The 20,063-nt window shown below is 37.7% G+C and overlaps 3 protein-coding genes across 3 annotated transcripts; 1 reads left to right on the top strand and 2 right to left on the bottom strand.

Moving 5' to 3' along the window:
* Positions 1-411: 411 nt before the first annotated feature.
* LOC103981685 (TORTIFOLIA1-like protein 2) lies at positions 412-6,628 on the bottom strand. The gene is made up of 7 exons (XM_009398427.3): positions 5,826-6,628; positions 4,785-4,979; positions 4,608-4,710; positions 3,442-4,124; positions 1,499-2,179; positions 1,213-1,394; positions 412-608 (listed from the first exon to the last, which is right to left on the bottom strand). Exons 1-7 carry the CDS (start codon positions 6,483-6,485, stop codon positions 557-559), a joined length of 2,556 nt encoding a protein of 851 aa, XP_009396702.2. The 5' UTR covers positions 6,486-6,628; the 3' UTR covers positions 412-556.
* Positions 6,629-7,690: 1,062 nt separating this feature from the next.
* LOC135608995 (protein SMALL AUXIN UP-REGULATED RNA 12-like) lies at positions 7,691-8,460 on the bottom strand. The gene has a single exon (XM_065102088.1). The coding sequence runs from the start codon at positions 8,458-8,460 to the stop codon at positions 8,023-8,025; it is 438 nt and encodes a 145-aa protein (XP_064958160.1). The 3' UTR covers positions 7,691-8,022.
* Positions 8,461-11,761: 3,301 nt separating this feature from the next.
* Positions 11,762-19,647, top strand: LOC135609906 (glycosyltransferase BC10-like). Its single transcript, XM_065103698.1, has 11 exons — positions 11,762-12,044; positions 12,796-13,298; positions 15,118-15,216; positions 15,496-15,596; positions 15,677-15,748; positions 15,964-16,054; positions 16,781-16,861; positions 17,567-17,626; positions 17,730-17,852; positions 17,940-17,978; positions 19,062-19,647. The coding sequence occupies exons 2-11, from the start codon at positions 12,918-12,920 to the stop codon at positions 19,188-19,190; spliced, it is 1,176 nt and encodes a 391-aa protein (XP_064959770.1). The 5' UTR covers positions 11,762-12,044; positions 12,796-12,917; the 3' UTR covers positions 19,191-19,647.
* Positions 19,648-20,063: the final 416 nt, after the last annotated feature.

The following is a 20,063-nucleotide window of genomic DNA, read 5'->3' on the forward strand; positions in this document are numbered from 1 at the left end:
AGTAAATTACTTTTCTAGTGGTTAGGTCTAATTTGAATGGTCAATACAATAAAAAATAAATAGCAAACTTTGAAAATAATACTTATATTTTCTCTGGTGGTCTGCAAGTTCAAATGCCAAGAAATTTTTCTCTATTTGGTTCCACTTGAGAAGGATCATTCTGCTCAAATGGAAACAGACGAACAGGCGACAAAGAAGAGCAATTTGACCATTGACCAACAAAATGCACTAATGTTCAGGAAGCACTTCGTCCACTATGTTTGTCTAATATTGGAACAACTTCAATGCACATAAAATGCCATCTTATATGATTGATATGATGCTGGTTTAGTCGACAGACAATAAATAAACATATAGAACAAATATTGATTGTATGGATCAGGCATCTTATTTTTGTTCCATTGTATGGGTCATGATTTGCATTTTTCTATCACTTACATTGTAAGATTTGGAGAAACGACATGGGTGAACCGAAAATTTATTTAAAGGAGAAAGTATCATGATACAAAATCTTCAGAAGTTGAATATAATGCGAAATAGATGTCATCTCCTTGCTCTAGAACGCACATTTCTTGTTCCCTTGTGATCCTCTCGGAGGCAGACCCTTCCTGCAACAATAAGCAACTAAGCATAATGATCTGATTTCATTATGGCATATGGAGCAACGAGCATTCCGTAAAAGATATCATGGATAACAATAAAAATGCAGAATCTTTTTTGACATGTTGGTATTTGTTTGAACATTATTTGATGCACCGAACAGGTACCCAATGAGATAGCGAGGACTACGCTAATCAATGAAAATTAACTGTTATATCTTTGAATTTCTCAAAATCTATCTGTTTGAATACCTTTCCAGAAAGATTTCATACAGTAAGTCCGAAAACAACACCATGATCCAAGTGGCATCATCATAACAATTATGAACTACTCTTATGGTTAACTCTGCATTTTGATGTGCCCCATCCAGCAACCGTGACTTCACAAAGTATTGAATTAAAAAATAGGTAAGACTATCGATTGATAACCATATAAACATTTGACTTCAATCAATCATAGAAAGGAAAATATAACAGATGATAAGGTCAGGCAAAATACAAGAAACCAACTACTTGTTACTTGGTGAAAATATGTTCATTAAAATCATCATTTAGTGTAAGTGAAGTTCCTGAGTTAGATTTGAAGTGAAAGTTTAAAGCTATATTAGTCTACCTGGATGGGTCACCATGCCATAATTTGCTCAACTTTACTGCTAACCGCGATATGGACGTCTTTGCTACTGGATCAGCGCATCCCCTTGTTGCTGCTACCTGCAGTGCTAATAGGAAATCCATCTGTGCTTTTGTAGACAGGAAGAGGTTCCTCGGTTCATTAGCCATGGTCAAATTAACCACCTAGAAAGCATTAAGAAGAAAATAAATGTTATTTGGACATATGTAACTAATGGATTATCACACATAGTGCATAGTCACACAATCTTTAGGGATAGGTAGCTTGCCTGCTGCAACCATGGAATTGCACCTTCCAGATATCTTCGATTGACAAAGTTTGTGGCCATAATGTAAAGTACTTCATTCGTAGTCTCGTGTGACAATTTATCCAGAACAGGGCCAGTTCTATCCATGAGCAGGACAAGACTACGATCATCACCAGAAAGTATTGCCTCCACATAAGCTGACTCCAAATTCCCTGCACTAAGAAATTCCTTAATTCGTTTCAGGTATCCATTCACATCTTTCAAATTGCTAGCCCCGACGCTTGCATCTTTCACATCTCTTTCTTGGTTTCTTAGAGATATAAGGATTCTTCCTGAGTTGTTTCCTACACCTCTGGGTATTGGACTTTGCAGTATGTCAAGTGATGAATCCTCCAAAATCTCCCCTTCCTCTATGACCGAAGTGCTAGATCTACTCTTTGAAGACAAATTATCCTGCCAAATCTCCATGCTTTTTGAAGATAAAAGTGATGAATCATTGTAGTTGTTATCCACTGATGGCCTAGGTGTAAGCTTAGGGGACGAAGACACTGTTTGAACTTTCTTCAATATTTTTGAGCAAACCATGCTAGAATAATTTTCACATTCAGCAACAGAATGTGTCATCTTGTCTAGAGTTTGCTCCAAGAAATTCACTTTTGACTGTAGCTTTGAAACATTATCTATTGAGTTTCGAATGAACACCTGCACAAATTTAAAATTTCAGGATGATGAGCATGGAAGACCCAATGTGTCTTTAGATAACACAAACAGATCAATACTTTACAAAGCACACATCTTTGAAACAGTAGCATGTTATATATATATATATATATATATATATATATGTATATATATATATATGTATATATATATATATGTATATATATATATATATGTATGTATATATATATATATGTATGTATATATATATATGTATATATATATGTATGTATATGTATATATATATATATATGTATGTATATGTATATATATATATATGTATGTATATGTATATATATATATATATATATATATATATGTATATGTATGTATATGTATGTATATGTATATATATATATATATGTATGTATATGTATATATATATATATGTATGTATATGTATATATGTATGTATGTATATATATACATACATATATACATATACATATATATAAATATATATAAGACTAAACAAAATGCAAGCCATCAGCATATCAAGGTCCTGCCTGTGCATTGTCAAAGACTGACAAAGTTAGTCCACAAACTGGGCTAGATATGAAATTTTGACCAATCTTATGTAAAAATTAAAATTAAACCAAATATCATTAGTTGTGGAAAAACGGATGCTATCAGAAAATTTTTTGTTATAGTTTGGAGAGTGGAAAAGGATACAATTTTCTATAATCTTAAAGATTTCAAGCACAAAAAGCATTCATTCGGTTATGGCATGCTCAAATTCAAGTCAGTTCATTCATACTGCATTCAGAAAGAAAGTCAATACGAGTAATTAAGTGGCATATAAATTGAAGAACCTAGAATTATCAGGCAAAATTTTCACTTATATTCTTACAGGAAATTCATTGGACACTAGAAGATAAGAACGAGTAAAATCCATTATCCTTGTAACAATAGCTTAAATAGTAGGGCAGAACTAGAACTTGAATTCCAGATAATTGACATTTGAAGATAGAGAAGGTAGATGCATCAATAATATCAAATTCTATATATACAAAGACACCTACAAAAGGATTTTTCTGATTCCAGCCTATTTTGTTCAATCTAATGTTAATTCCCAGGAGAAAATCTTTTTTAGTAAGCTCCTTGTTAATACAATGTTTGAGGTTCATCTAATACATCTTGGCTATTAAGGATGAAAATCAATAAAGCAGTCTTATAAATAGTTGGAAAATAAATAATTAGTTTTGGAAGTATGTGCTTTACAGTGCATCCAGAAAACAGATTACCTGTAAGAGATCCAGCAAATTTGATTGTTTTGTTTCAATTTCTAGGAGTTGCTGTTTGATGGCAGCCAGTCCATTTGCAGCATGCACACAACATCCATGCATACTGCGTGAACACAAATCTGAAATAGTGGACTCCGGACTCTTCCGCTCCTGGGTACCAAGGCATTCTCGTCCATTGTCCTCAATGGCAGAATGATTATTTCTTGTTGGACTTATTGAATCATTGCCCTCAGAATCATTCTCCCCATCACAGTCATGAGATACAGTTAAATGCTCCATCTCATAGATCCGATAATCTGGAACGGATACGGAAGAGCATTCTGGCTTATCAAACACAGAACCATAATCAAAGTTGATATTTTGGAGTTCAGCAGTATTTAGCATCCTTCTTTCTAAAAGATCTATTACATTACTGTCAGACTTTACACTATTGCTATTAACCAATGGTGTACCATGAGTCTTCGGGATTGATATCGCAATGTGCCAATCGTTTGACTTCATACGTTGATGACTCTGCATATTAGTTGTACATGGTTTCCTGACAGATAGAGGAGCTCTTTTTTGTGTTGTACTGGTGGAATTTCCACATAAGTCAGAAACAGGACCATTTTTTCTAGACAATGTGTCTCTCCATCGACTATTGCATACACCGGTGACTACATTAATGTCTTTGCCAAAATTTTCTGAAATGTCAACATAGAAGACTATTATCATCAACAATAGTTTGATAATACAAACATAGTTCTATAAAAGGGGTGATGTCGAATCATAAATCTACTAGAACAGCAGAACTATAGAAATAGCTGGTAGAGGTATCATGTAATCGAAAATGGGTGACAAGAAATTAATTTAGACATGTAGAATCCTCACATTAAGTATATAATCAGATCATAAACATAAAACTTCCTCTAATGTTTAAAAACCATAATTTCTGAGATGAGGAATTAAATATCTTTTTGGCTTCATCCACTTCAAAATTAATTTAATCTAGACAGGTCCCGAAAGAAGCACATGGTGTCAGTATACTGTGCAAAGAGAAAGGAGATTTCAACTAATTAATGCAGCTGTTGAAAAGTGTGCACGTTAATAAGCTCAAGCAAGGAAAAGCAGCTATATAATGTCGCATCACAAGCATTCTTCGATCATTTTCCCAGAAACAGTTATACCTTTTGTGGATGATCCAGCCTCTGAAGTTTCAGAAGAATGGGTCACTGGGAGAGCTCTCCAACACTGTATGGCATGCATGATTGAATCCCGCGCAGGTTTCACCTACAAAAGAAAAGTTTGGAGACATGTCTACAAAACTGACATTCAGATAACAAGAAACTATAGCATGAACTGACTTTGTCAAATCTGCAGGATTCAAGGAAGTGGAGGCAAGAACTTCTCAGAGGAGCCAAAGAAGATCCAGGGTTGACGGCGATTCCAGCCAATGCCACAGAAGCAGCTTTGCGTGTTGTCCAATCATTACTTTTAAGAGCTTCCAAAATGCTCGTAACTGCAGCAGATAAAGTATGCTCTGCTAAAGCACATCCTGCCTGGTTATATGAGTTAGAAATGTGATGTAAAATTTAAATAACAGGGTAATAAAAAGATTCAACCAAATTTTCATTGCTTTGTTATTTTCTTGAGAAGACAAAAAATATTTGTCAAACAAGGTATTCAGCATAATAAACTTGTGGACAGTAAGGCAAGAGATTCGAATGATAAGAGCTACATATGCTGCTTTACATAGCCACCATATGACTTTATCCCCTTATGTCAAAGTGACTATTTAAGTTGGAAAATATATACTGCTAGCATGCACCTATTAACAATCCATCTTTTGAATGATCAAATATCTGTATCGTTAGAACAAGTAAGATGATTCCCAGCAACTGGTAAACTATCACAAGTCTGTTAGAATGCACCAGGATAATCACAAGATAATGCAAATTATGATTATATTATGTTAAGGAGAAATTTACGATTTCCCAGATCAAGCTACATCTAGAAAAATAGAGAACAAGAGACCGACCTCCAATGGAACCTTCTCCTCCTATTCTAATCTTGATCTTACCATCTTACAGAATGAAATGGGATTAAAGAAATGTGCATGATTGAAAATGAAATTAAAAATAACAAGCTGCAAACTACGACAAGAAGGTTAGTGAACGAGAGAGACTTCCATTGGAACCAACAAAATTATATTCTTTAACATCCTTCTCCTCCTAATCTAGACTTCACATCACCATCTTCCAGGAATGAATGGGATATTACTACTTGGGTAGCCAATGATGGTAAAATGCGAGCTAGTGATGCTGTTTTGACAACTAGACCACATTCAAGACATGTACCAAAAGTAAAATGAAAACGACCTGCAAGCTAAAGGTACCAAGTTAAACCTGTATGATGCTTCTGATCAACTCAATGATCGCCGGCTTAGCCATGAAATGCTGATTCTTCAGCAGCTTTATGACACGCGTGAGCATCTGTGGCAAGATGTTCTGCGGAGCATCGCTGGCCTCATCGATGACCCTCGCTAAGCAGTGCGCCGCACCCACCTGCACGTATCGGTTCTGCTCACCCAAAGCTTCGAAAAGGGGCTTGGCCAATGCAACGAACGTTGCCCCTCCGCCGCCTTCCCCGCCTCTAATGCTGGTCGCCAAAACGCCGCACGCCTCGACGCAGGCGTCACGGACGACGGAATCCGTGTCCTTGAGGCGCTTGACAATGGAACCGACCACCTTGCCGAGATAGGGAGCCAAGAGGATCCCGTGGGACCTCGCCAGGGTACCCATCAGTCGGACACACTCCGCGCGGACGGCGCTCTTCTGCTCGGCATTGGTCTCGGCGACGCACGACAAGAAGGGAGCGATCATGTCGGGGGGCAACTTCAAAGCGGCCTTCTCGAGCTCTTCCACGCCGATATTGTACGTGTCGCGGTCGGCGAGCTTGTTCAGCGAGAGGATCACCCGTTGCTTCATCTCGAAGACGGCCTGCTGCGGCACGGCCGCCTTTCCGCCCGATCTGGCCTTGGAATGCGCCACGACGCGGGGCTTCATCGCCGCTCTACTCTGGAAACCGACCCAACTTCCAATCTGCTATTATCTGCAATCCTGACGCTAAACCTTAGCCTCGGGGGTTTGCTATACGGACCCCTCCGGGGATTCCAGCGAGAAGGGAATGCGGAGAGGCCATAGCGGCGATCGGCCTCTTGATCGAAAAGGAGAGAATTTCTTCCATGGTTTTATTCCGCTAGGGTTGAAAAGGATCAAAGAAAGCGAGAAATAAAGAGGAAGAAAGAGACATCAACCATCTTTATTCAGCAAAGGCAAAAAAAGACGAGATAAAGAAAGTGGAAGATACAGAGAGATGAACTCCACAACTCCAGAGAGAGAGAGAGAGAGTAGTGATGGAGATGGAAGAAGAACAAGAAGAAGAAGAAGAACAAGAACAAGAAGAAGAAGAGAGACGGGAGAGAGTGAGAGAGAGAGAGAGGATTAGAATTCGAATTGGCTCTTGTAAAGAGGGGCACAGACATCAAGGGAAGACGGAAGCTTGGAAGGGATGAGAGGAGAGAGAAGTCCAGAGAGATAACGAGAGCAGGGATTACTGACGGATGAGTTTAAAATACCCACATTTATGACCTATATTTATATTGGCCGGAAAAGTATTGTTTCAATGGAACGCATCGTGGGGCCGGCGGTAGCCGACGGGTAACGACCATAATAGTAGAAAAAGTATTCTTTTCCTACCTTCGCGCTTCTGGGCTGGTGCGATTCGAAATTCCGAACCCGCCTCGAGTGTGCGCGACGGCATAGACAACCAATCACACTCCCTATTTAGTTGGATCCCACTCCGAGTGGACCACGTGGCACTCTTTATATGGAAGGAATTGATGTTATGAGTTCTGAGTTATGCGTTCTTTAGGTGGACAAAGTTTGAACCTTTTGGATTCGACCGAGCTCGAGGCTACAAGAATTTAGGGTTTTTTGGTCACATAATTGTACGGACTCGTTAAGTAATTCGTATCTCCGTATGCTGTCAAAAACTATTATTGGACGAAAAAAAAAGTACATATTGTATGTGAAAAAAAAAGAATAATTAATATAAAAAATTAAAACATAACATTTATGACGCTCTAATTTCGCTAGTTCATTTTTAAATAAATTACTTACATTTATAATTCTTAGCATATGCATTGATAATTCTTATCATAATTTTTTTTAAAGTAATGTTTGAGTCATGAAAATATTCTCTTTATATTTAGATATAAATATAAAAAAATGAAGGTGAGAGTATGATCAGATGTTCAATTATCTTTCCATTTTTCTCTAAGAAATGAGAGAGAAAAAAAGTTGACTGTGTAGTAATGAGAATGCACCAACATTAGAAGTGTCAAAACTGGTATCCATTTCTGCTACTGGTGCAGAACACATCCACCACCTCAAGCCACCAAGAAGAAGAAGAAGAAGAAGAAGAAGTCAGAGGAAGCACATAAACACAGAGAGAAAGCCATGGTCAATTTTGTTGGGGGAGAAGAAGGTTTGTGCATCATCATCATCATCCCTCACCCGCACCGCTTCCTTCCTCTGCCGCTCATCTGCACACTGGTTTTGGTGGGAGGTGGGAGCTGGCGAGCTCAGCCTCCGCGGAGCAGTAGCAGAGCCCCTCCTTGTTCTTCTCCACCACCTTCAGTATGCTCTCGAACACGGCCACCTCGCATGGGATCCGCAGCACGCCTTCCTGCTGGAACCCGAACTCCTCCTCTGCTTCCCTCAGCAGCGCCGCGAAGGCCCTGTGGCCGAGGTACTCCGTGGGGATCACGAACCTCCGCATCTCCTCCCCGACGCACACCGCCAGGTATCCCTTCGGGACGTCTCCCGACGCGTCGGTGAAGGAGAGGGTCCTCTTCAGGAACTTGATGCTCTTGCTGCCGCCGCCGCTCTTCGGCGTCACCGCCAGCTTCTTCCACTTCTTCAGGATCTGTTGGAGCCTCACTATCTCCGTGATCTTGTTGGACTTCTTGGAATCCATGGAAGCCTCCGTGGGTGATGGCCACTACGCTGCGAGTATTTAAAGGGGTTTGGGGTCATCTTCTTCGACTATTATATGCTCTCGAAGACAGATCTTTATATTGCTTCGTGTACTATGCATCAGAAATCAAGTGTTCTTGAGTTCTGTGGGTTTGCATGTCAGGACCACAGATTAGTTACTGCATCACGCCGTGGGTCGACTGCAAGCAGAAGTACGACAAGCATGTTATCTTCGCGCAGTTCGATCGATGTGATGCTGCTATCTGCTTTGCTCGAGCTTCAAGTTTAAGGTGTGCGTGACCTCTTTGTACGACCGGCCATTGGAGCTTTTTCTAACGGAGTTGGGTTCTCGGAAGAACATGGGAGAGGTGGGTGGAGATCAGAGCCCATGTGAGGTCTTCCAATATTATACCAACTGCAAGAAGCATTTGGTTTCACCATTGTTTACTGGAACACCTGCTCTACTCATCCTGAGATCGAGCATCTCAAGGTTCTCATTCGAACTCCGACTACCGTCCAAATCTGAGGATCCAAAGTACCTCCTTCCATTTCGAATCTTCTTCCAACTCTGCATCATGTTCTTGTTTCCCAGCTTTGGAAGCTCTCTAGTTTATCTATCTCCTTGATGCAACTTGAATTAGATTAACGACAACCGGGGGGGCATTCCTTGGTCAAATCTCATAGAAGAGCAGGTTCCTAACAATGTCAACTACAACAATTCTACAAGAGCACCTCCTTAGTGGACGATCCATCAGCAAGTCATGTGAAGCTATCTCTCAGCAGCAATGTGCCATTTGTAGACCACTTGCATGCACATGACACACTCCTTGATCAAATCAAATGATTAGAGCAAGTTTCAGTCTTCTTCTTTACTTGACACAGCTCCCACACAAGCTGGTGATCCTGAATTAAACATGGAATCAAGGTAGCTTGTTCAGTTTCTTGGAAGCAAAAGAAGACACTTAGTTTACATTCTTCAAAGCTGCATCAGTGGAAGTAAGCAGTGAGTGGTTACTTCAGTTGGGGACAGTTCTTCAAACCCTATGACCGTCCTCTTGTCCCTCTCTAATTGACTGCAATATTAATTTTGGGAGATTGAGCTGCATTAGCTTTTCAAGGAGATCGAGTCTCCTCTTCTCATTCAATTCAAGTTCTGTGTTCACTTTGTTTGGCATCTTCATTGACCTTATGAGCTAAAGATGGAGTGAAGAACCAGTGATGTCTCATTGAAAGATCTAATGATCATTGAAAGAGCTCTCATGCTACTTGAATACTTCATGGATTTGCTTCTATTTCTGATGACCAATCTTATTGCTGCTGCCTACTTTCACACGCAGAGGAGATCAAGATTTGCCTGCTGTGAGAGATAACATGATGGTAGCAGCTGAAGCTGTCTTCTTCTTCATTTATGAGGGAAACAAGAACTCCATTGTTGTCTCTTCCATCTCAATGCTCATCCTATAAACTTCAATGTTCATGAACCAATCCATATCCTACTACCAATCTCCACTCAATTCTCATGACCATTTCCTGGGCATCAATTTCCCTTTCTCCCCAGCCATATAAGTAGACCATATTTCTCCATTTACCTGAAAACTTACTTGCCTGCAAGGAAGAGATTATTATTATTATTGTTTCCCCACAGTACCAATGAATGATTTTAACTATGAAGAATTCAGAGGCTGCAATTAATGAAATCTCAGAAGGTGTACGCCCTAAATCAAGTCAAACTTTGTTTGTGGAAGGGAAAGTTGAAGGATTCAGAGCATGCAGATAATCAACTATCAAGGGATGTATACTGTTAGGTCAACGGTTGCGTTGACCAAAGCCTTTGATGGCTCTTACAATTGTAATGTTAGACTGTCATATGCCATGCCTTAAGAAGGTGATGATGAGGTTGTAATGATCCCTAATAGATTAAAGCATGCAATTTTTTTGAAATTAGAATTTCCTTGAAGATTTTTGGAGTATTTTATGAACCAATAATTATAAAGATAAAAAAATAGATACTCTGATCATTTTTTGTGATAATTATATATATAATATTTAAACAATAAAATTATTTTTTTACGACCTAAACGATTCAATATCATCGAAATAATCACTTTTATCATATATTAAATACTTCTTCGAATATAGGATGATAAATAACAAATAAACGACCTAAAAATATGTTTTCTAATATTATTGGATTTCAGCTACATTTCGGATTTTTATGAAATGTCTTAATTTCCTTCGAATTATGGATAACTCTTTTGATATAATTCGTCCCGAAAAGATAATATAGAAAAGAGGAATGGGGTAAAATAATATCATGATGATATTATTTATCTGGATCTCTATTAGTTATATTAGACTTTTGTTTCTTCTAATGTTTGAAATAAGGTTTTCAAGCATACGTTAGTCAACATCCATCAACTACCATCTTCCCCACCTAACAATCTAATGTCTCATTGTCCCACGATCTTATCGCTTGAACTATATGCATCCTATCGTTGATCATCTTTGTTTCTATTGTTCTTTGAATGTGACATTAACTAGTAATCTACTCACATATAAATAAAATATCTAAATGAGTCAAAATTGGATTATTAGTCTTCTCGACCACCACTTTACTTCTATCCATGATTTTATTCTCTATCTCAATTGCAATTGGAAGTCACAATTATACATCGAGCTTTTCTTTTATGTGAACATTACAACTAAAATTTCTCTATAAATTGACCCAATTTCAAATTTAAATATTCCCTAATTTATCATCCAATACATATAAATCTTATCATATCAAAATTCAAAATTGAGTTTGGTCATATATTTTTTTTGTATGAATTCATCTCAAACCTAATTAAAAATGACCTAATTCAATTTTAATATGTCGAATTAATGCAGACATTCCAAAAATATAATATTTTATTTTTGTCACTTTTAAATTATATATATATATATATATATATATATCTTGGAGCTAAATCATTGACCGTATAAATAAGAATTAATCGAATTATATAATTGTAAAAATACTAACAAAAGTATATGTATAACTATACAATAATAAGAATGTTTAAGCTGAGTTTATTGCAGTGATGCTAATATATATATATATATATATATATATATAAGGCTGAGGTGTCGTCTTCTGGTTGGTTGCCGCCGCCGCAGACATGGTGGACCCGGTCAACTCAAGACCGCATCGTACCATTCCGGTCGTATACGCGTACGTGGAATTACTGTCAATATCTGTCTTCGGCGGATGCTACACAAATACGCGCATCCATTGCCAGAAAAGCAGCACACAAAAAGAGACGGTTTCTCCGACAACACACGCAACACATAGCCGCTCTCTTCTGAGAGAGAGAGAGAGAGGTGCGAGAGAGCTACGACTGCTTCCTTCTTGACCTTTCCGCGAGAGAGCTGTCGAAGGGAGCGAACGAGGAGGAGGAGAAAGAGAAGTTACTCGTCAGAAAAGGAAAGAGAAAGAGAGGGTTCTCGATCTACACATATTTAAGTAGTTCTTTCAAGTCTCCCCTGCGCTTTCGTCTCCGTAGATCTCTTCGTCGCCCCGGGTCACCTCTTTTCGATTTGGAGGTACTTTCTCTCCTCTTCGATTAAAGATCCGATCTTTGGCTGCTTTTGGTACGATTCTTCCTCCGAATCGGCTTGGTTTTTTCTCTTACTGCCGTTTCTTTTCGATCCGGAGGAAAAAACAATTGGGTTTTGGGACTTTCCGGTGGCTCGATAGCTGGATTTGGTTTGATTTCGTTGATCGATGTCGGTGGGGTTTCTTCTGTCGCACGGCTGGTGTAGGTTGTCGAATCCGTTCTAGAAGTAATGAGTTGGCACGTTCGGTTAACAACAATCCTGGATTTGTCTTCCCCAGAGAACTAAGTCAATTTAGTTAATTTCCTTTTGACCATGATTTATTTGGATTTGACTCTTTTGTTATCCTTATTCTTTTCTCGAACTGAGTTGACATAACGTGAGATAAAAAGGCAAAATTCCAGCGGATTTTTGTCTTGAAATGTAAAGAATTTGAGAGGATCATAGGGAAAATATCTTCTTTCATGTTTTTTTGCATGTCTTCTAACTACCACACCAGGTTGGCTTGTGTGTAGAAGGGGCATTACGAGGACATGAGTCGTCTAGCTATATAGGATTCGTGGTATTCATTCTTTCTTCACCAAAAATAGAGTGGGGGAAACTGGTTGGTATATATGTACCGTGTTTTGAGCAATGTTTGTGCTTTAACCTTTAAACAAGTTGGTATTTAGACTTTGAATCTGGTTTTAATCAATGATTTTGACGCTCTAACATGAAATGTATATGTTCTTCTTAGCAGTTGGATCGTAATTTGGTTGAGGGAACTTTCAGCCTTGGGTTGTCCATAGTCGTTGAGGTATACAAGTCTGGTTGCGGGAGCTGATGATAAAGAAGGCATAATGTCGTAACAAGAAGCGGAAGATGAAAATGCCTCATGCATGGTATTTAGGCAATGGGAATGTGCAGATCATGCCGGTTCAACGACACAGACCAACTTCAAGGAGGCCTCATTGGATCATCATCTTGATATGTTTGGTGTGTGTCTCTTTGATTGGGGCATATGTCTATCCACCTCACCGATATTCAGCTTGCTACTTTTTTGCTTCAAGCATTTGTAGTCCTTTTACTGATTGGGTACCTCCTGTAGCCCATGTTCTTACCGACGATGAGTTTGCTTCCCATGTTTTGATTAACGACATTCTTTCTGCGCCATATAAAGAGCCGAAGAATCCAAAAATAGCTTTCATGTTCTTGACTCCTGGTTCACTGCCTTTCGAGAAGCTCTGGGAGAAATTCTTTTTGGTAAGTCTCTAATTTGACCACTTTCTTTTCCCATGAATTGAAATGTTTCTGTTACAATTAGTTTATCACCTTTATTCTACATTGCGAGGGCATTCAGAAACTTTTACTTGGTTGTTACCAATTTTGTTGTCCTTTGATATGCTACCTGCTTATTCCTGAATACACACATAAGATCATTTTGTAAACTATGTTGAAAAACATGAAATCTCTTGTTATGAGTTTTTTGCAGGTTAAATAATGCAAATGGTCTTCATATTCAGAAGAGACCTGTTGAACCTTACATTAAAACTTAACTTATCAAGGAAACACATGAATGCTAATAATTTATCACAGCAATGTACCTTTAATAGTCTTTCACTGGGAGCCAAATGATTGTTATAGAGCAACTCAAGATTTCCAGCAAGTAAAAATGGTCAAGACAAATGCATTGATGTAACAATGAAATTTAGTTGAAAACATTTGAGACATCATAAACCATGTGTCACGTCATGTGTTTGTCTTTTTGAATTGGGTTCACACTCATTTAGTCATTAGTTAGACTAATATCCACTAGTTTGTTCATTAATTACACTGATATTATCTCATTTACTGGAATAGTTGTTTAATGATTTGATAAAATTGTATACAACTAATACTTACAATTCAGTGAGCGTCAGAAAACTCAGTTAGTGTTAGTTGCGTCATCGTTTCTTAAATTGACTGAATGCCTAGAATTGTTTGAAGTGTCCAAGTGTCTGGCATGATAAAAACCAAAAGGTGAAGTCCCCAGGTAATACTGGACAATATCATTCGAAGGTTTGATGTCAAAGTTTCTAGCTTCTGTTTGCTCACACATGAAAGTTATTCATGTTGTCTTTGTCCATCTCATCGATGAAAAAATTATGGTTTTGTAGTGTATCCCTTTTCTGAAGTTTCATTCTTGTATCATCTTAATTCTTTTTTGCAATTTTTTAGGTACATTTGTATTTTTCTTTCCTATTTCAAACTGCTTTCTGTTAGACTGTTTACCTTTTTGCCTTACAACTTTTTTCTAATCAGTTTTTGCCCTCATCTTTTGGCAAACTTATGGACCGTACTCTAATATGTATAAAGCCTCACATTCAATTATGGGTGGTTGGTTTCAAGGACTTAGACTGAAGGGTGACGACTGTTTGTTCTGCCTGGGCCTTGGTTAAGCCTAGACCTTAACCAGCCTGCATAAAATAGCATCTCCTGACTGTTCGATACAAATTTCTTTCTTTTAGGGAAGTGCTAGGAGATTTAGATTTTTTGAAAATCACTAAGAAGCTCATCTGTGACTCACATTCTTTGATTAGTTTCTAGAAAGAATGTGGGAAGAAAACCACCATGTTTATATTTATGAATATGATAGTAAATACGAAACAATTATGTAGTCATGCCAAGTCTTGATAGTGGACATCCCAGGAGATTGGAAATAAATCTAAAGTCTTACTCAGCTACTCGCATTCCAACATTTCTCATCTTGCTTAATATGATCTCCAAACTCCACTTCATCTTTGAGAAAGGCAACCATCTGAAACAAACCCTTCATTTGGAACTTATGAATATTCCAGAAAGTTACTAAATATATAGGCACCTAGTTGGCGCACTACTATCATTTATCATTATAAAATAGTACACTGTCTGCCTAGGACACTTTTGATTTGAACAAGGAATTTTCTTCATGCGGTGGCTGTTCTGATTCGGACCAGAAGATTGTTTAACAATGAAATGCAACTAAGTTACTTCACTAGTTGTCAAAATACAGAGTTTTATTCAACTTTTAGACTGAAGCATGTGCTTAAATCTTTATTTACAGGGCCATGAGGGGAGATTCTCCATCTATGTACATGCATCACGAGAGAAGCCAGATCATGTTAGTCCTTTGTTTGTTGGCCGGGACATTCAAAGTGGGAAGGTACTTGAAATCCTCTCTTCTCCTGGACTGATACATGTTATTGATGGCCTACACTATAAAACAATAAAAAGGAATGTCTTTGATATCATTTGTGCTTCAACTGTAAATAGTACATAGGTACATTTACTGCCTATAGAACATTTTAGAAATGTTCATGAGGTAATTGCAAGTCAAGAGCAATGTTGCCAGCCTGTGTTTATGCTTATGTGAAACTAATGGTCAAACGAAAGGTATCTACTTTGACTCAAAAGAGAATAAAAATAATGTTTCTACATGTAGGTTGTGTGGGGAAAGATTTCTATGGTCGATGCAGAGAGGAGACTCCTAGCAAATGCACTCCAAGATCCTGATAATCAGCATTTTGTTTTGCTCTCTGACAGGTATTGAACTTTTGTGTTTGAATGTCCTTGCCCTGTTTATCATACCAATATAAAGGACACTCATGTTTCTTGTATGACAGCTGTGTTCCCCTGCATAACTTTGACTATGTCTACAACTATCTTATGGGAACAAATGTCAGTTTTATTGACTGGTAATGTCATCATCAAGTTTTCCCTAACACCTGTTCTGCTTTCTTTCATTTTGGGCTATTTGTTATATCAAGAAGATGTTGCCAATTCTGGCAACTCTTCTAAACAGCTGTTCTTTTTTCCTTAAATATTACATAACATATTTCTTCTTTCACAAGATCTTTGACTGATCATTAACAAACCGATTCCCAACCTTGTTGCTACCTGTTTTTGCCAGCTTCTGGGATCCTGGCCCACATGGAAATGCCAGGTACACCGAGCATATGTTGCCTGAGATTGAAGAGAAGGACTTCAGGAAGGGTTCACAGGTGCTCACTTTTTTCCTTTATTTAATTGCCACTAGAAATTTTATTATCCATATTGTGCAGAAAAGGACAAAGCTTGCTTGTCAAAAAAAGCTACCAGTGTGCTATCCACTCTGAGCTTTATTCCTGGCGTTAGCTCAAAAGTATGAAATATCATATAGTCTCCCTAAATCTTGATTTTATGTAGGTGTCCCTTCTAAACCTCAAAATTTGTTGGTCTCTGAGATTAGCTGCCACCTCAAGTAAGCCCATATGTGAAATGGGTTAAGTCAGTTTAATCAGGGACGGGATGGGTACTGGGAATTGTTAGGGGTCCAGGTGGGTTTGAGTTAGGTTTGAGCATGTTCTGTTAATGTCCTTGGATCTGTTCCATTTCGAAAGTCCTTGTACAATTGATAATGGCCTGAGTGAGGTGGGTGAGAGGGCTAGAGAGAGAGAGAGAGAGGACTGAAGAGCGTCGGTTTACCTTGGATGGGGATTGGAAGAGAGTGAAGAGATAGGATTAAGCTTGAGAGAATGAGGAGATGGATGAATGTGAGGGTTGAAGTTCAACTTGGGTGGGTCGAGTATTGGGAAGGAGAAAAGAGAGGTTAGCTCAGGTTGGAGTTTGGGAGAGAGAAGAAGAAGGAAAGCCTTTAGATTATTATATTGGTAAATATAAATTGCATTTTGTTATGTAGCATGTTTTCTAAAGTACCTGTGACATTTAGATTCTTGTATGTGATGCAGTGGTTCTCAATGAAGCGGCGACATGCTTTAATAGTGCTGGCAGACAGCCTTTACTATACAAAATTCAAGCTCTATTGCAAGGTGAACGCATACCTGCTCATCCTTCTTTAATTCTTGATGCATAAAGCATGTGTGTAGAAGATTCAGGTGATATCTATAAACAGAAGATATGGGGTTTTACTTTCCTAATTGATTCAAAAGAATTTGCTGTAACCTGAGGTTATTGATACATGTAGTTATTGATACTTGTTAAGTGCTAAATCAGCATCACTGATAGACAATAATTTACCAAAATTTTAAAAAGAAGAAAGAAGGGAAATGAGGCTGATACAGATTGGAGGCACAGCTCTTCAAACAACCTCAAAAGGGTAAAATGAGGCGAAGTACAGAAATATAAAAAAACCTAAACTTCTTGTTCTCCTTTACATCTTTAGTTCGGCTAATTTGCTTTCATTTGATAGAGCTTTGTACACTTCTGATAATGAACTGAATCATAGCTTCTTGCTTGTCTTTTGTGAACCTATGCAACGAGCTATGTTCTGTTTATTCTCCTTTGCTATGAAAGCATTTTGATATTCTCATTAATATGTTTCATTTTCCCAAGTTTCAAACTGCCTTTTGAAGTAAATATAAATTCAACTAACTATTATAAATTTTTATGATAGGCAGATTAAGTGATAATATTCATTAACTTATTGTCATTGCCATGACATTGCCAATGGCTGCTCCCCCAGATTGATCAACCAGCAATACTGATTGCTATTTTTGTCCATTTCTTGACCTCAGCCAGGTTTTGATAGTCGCAACTGCTATGCTGACGAACACTATCTTCCAACTCTATTGAGTGTAAGTACATTAGATCATTTTGCATTTTGGCTTTCTTGAGTGATAGCTTATCTGGGAATTTAATAGTATCACTAACCAGACAGGACATTTCGACATCCTGCAGATGGTGGATCCTACCGGAATTGCCAATTGGTCGGTAACGCATGTTGATTGGTCTGAAGGAAAGTGGCATCCAAAAGCATATCGAGCACAAGATGTCACTTTTGAGATCCTGAAGAACATTTCAGTAAGCATTCTTTCTTTCAAAAATTCATACTTTAGAATGTCCAGATGCCTCTAAATTCTTATTGGCTGATATGGGTTTTGTTGACAGTCTATTGATGAGAGTTACCATGTCACCAGTGATGAAAAGGTAAATCTTTTAGAACTTGTGTTCATATATGCTGATTCTTTCCTTTTTCTGGTTCAACTATTCCTGATTTCCTTTCTCTATAGTTGTCATCACCGAAAGCACATCAGATTAGGCAAAAGTAACTTAATCTTTGCAAGCTGACTGGCAAGTTCTATAGTTTTTCTTTTCCTCTGAGTTACTTAAGTGTATTCATGTGCTTAGGTTGAATGAAGCATATAATAGGAAATTGGAACATGTTGCAGATATCCATCTAAAATTCTTGCATTTTTGTCATAGATAGTGGTAAGTGGTAGGACTTTGCAAGAAAATGCTTGTTCTACATGTCTATGTCAACCATAACCTTTAAAACACTATGCAATCATATAGAGTAGCACGATACATTCGTGCGGCACAGAAAAAATATGGAGGGATTGATGACCTACAATCTGAACCTTCAGAGAAGCAAATAAAAAAATATGCAGATGGATGAAATAGAATTACTCAATTACAAGCCGGTATGACTTGTAAGAAAATAATGTCATCTGTCCAAAGAAGTCAAAAATAATGTCACCAAAAGCATCAATTTTCATTTTTGTTTAGATAGTATTATTTGGTCCTTTACTATCTCTTACCCATTATGCAAATTCTGCATACTAAAAGATTAAGTCATGCTTAAAAATAACAACAACAATAGGTTACAAATCGTGACAAGCATGTATACTACGTTGGAATATCGAATAATTGTTCAAAGTGATCAACTATGCTATGTTCCGAATACTGTTACTCTTGAAGCTATCAAATAATTGTTTAACTAATGCTGGTTAGTTCATGCCGAATCATAACTAATGCTACAAGAATTTCATTTTCTTTCCATGTTTGACTTGTATTCATCGTCACAAAATCTTTGCTGCTATCTGTTTTCAGCTAACAATTATACAACACAATCTGGAAGAGAAACTAATCACTCAAACTTGAGTACACCAAATCTGCTATTTAACTGTCCTCCCAGTGTTTTATAATCAAAGACCAACCGCAGCAATAGTATTGGGTTCTTTTTTGTTCATATCAATCATGTATTTATTTATTTATTTATTTATTTTGCAGAAAGTGGTGACTGTGAAACCTTGTTTGTGGAATGGATTGAAGAGACCTTGCTACTTGTTTGCTAGGAAATTTTATCCTGAAGCTCTTCACAACCTGATGCAGTTGTTCTCTAATTATACCATCATATGAGACACATCAGCATGAACACCATTGTTTGGTCTGGTTGTGCCTCCTGACATCACATTGTTGAGTCATTTGCTCCATGAAATCCCTGCCAATTCTTGAACTCAAGCCACCTCATGTAGCAGCGGAAGATTGTTGGAGGCAATCGGGATGACTTGAATCTATGTTTCTCTCTAAGTAGGGATGAGGTGGATACTACTTTATTTGATGGTGCACTCCACCCAGTACTGGTCTTCTCTCTGTTTTGTGTTTTCCTGGTTATTTGATCTCTTGAGCAGCAAAATTTTGTTAGTCCATTTAACTTTATAGAGTGCTCAATTCTTTTGTAGAGAGAGAGAGAGAGAGAGAGAGAGAGAGAGAGAGAGAGAGAGAGAGATTATAAAACACTTTCTTTGTGAAGTCTTTATGGCAAATCTCTTATTTTTTTTTGAAAGAAAACTGAAGCACAAAAAGAAGTGAATAATTTGGTTAGCAGTTTCATAAAAAATTTCATTAAAAAAACTTAAGCAATAGAGAACAACTTAAAGTTCTGAACTTCTAAGATCTGATCTCAAACACATGCTATATGGTATATTGTGAACATAGTGAATAACAATTATTATCTAATGGATGTTAATATGTACAACAACATACATGTAATGTTATGATGTATGAATCAAATGTAACGTTCAATATCACATTAAAATCTGACATAATTTCTACATCATGCATAAAAATGATATAATAATGTTTCAAATAATAAAAGTCTATCTATTGTGAGGAGGAAGAACAACTTCATGGCTTGCTCACTCTTCTTGGGCTCTCTCACAGGATAATTATTATCAAAATTAGTTGCCCGTGAGGTTTAGAGAGAGAGAGAGAGAGATTATCTTCTTCTCC

The sequence above is a fragment of the Musa acuminata genome, chromosome BXJ2-4 (assembly GCF_036884655.1).
Source record: "Musa acuminata AAA Group cultivar baxijiao chromosome BXJ2-4, Cavendish_Baxijiao_AAA, whole genome shotgun sequence".
Taxonomy (NCBI): Eukaryota; Viridiplantae; Streptophyta; class Magnoliopsida; order Zingiberales; family Musaceae; genus Musa; species Musa acuminata.

What these genes read in the sequence shown, in the direction of transcription:
- LOC135608995 (XM_065102088.1), bottom strand. Translation starts at nt 8,460, where the DNA reads ATGGATTCCAAGAAGTCCAACAAGATCACGGAGATAGTGAGGCTCCAA.
- LOC135609906 (XM_065103698.1), top strand. Translation starts at nt 12,918, where the DNA reads ATGAAAATGCCTCATGCATGGTATTTAGGCAATGGGAATGTGCAGATC. An exon ending in AATTCAAGCTCTATTGCAAG is followed by an intron (nt 16,862 to 17,566) that starts GTGAACGCATAC and finishes TCTTGACCTCAG; the next exon opens with CCAGGTTTTGATAGTCGCAA. An exon ending in AGATCCTGAAGAACATTTCA is followed by an intron (nt 17,853 to 17,939) that starts GTAAGCATTCTT and finishes TTTTGTTGACAG; the next exon opens with TCTATTGATGAGAGTTACCA.
- LOC103981685 (XM_009398427.3), bottom strand. Translation starts at nt 6,485, where the DNA reads ATGAAGCCCCGCGTCGTGGCGCATTCCAAGGCCAGATCGGGCGGAAAG. An exon ending in CAATTCCATGGTTGCAGCAG is followed by an intron (nt 1,395 to 1,498) that starts GCAAGCTACCTA and finishes AATGCTTTCTAG; the next exon opens with GTGGTTAATTTGACCATGGC. An exon ending in TGGCATGGTGACCCATCCAG is followed by an intron (nt 609 to 1,212) that starts GTAGACTAATAT and finishes TTATTGTTGCAG; the next exon opens with GAAGGGTCTGCCTCCGAGAG.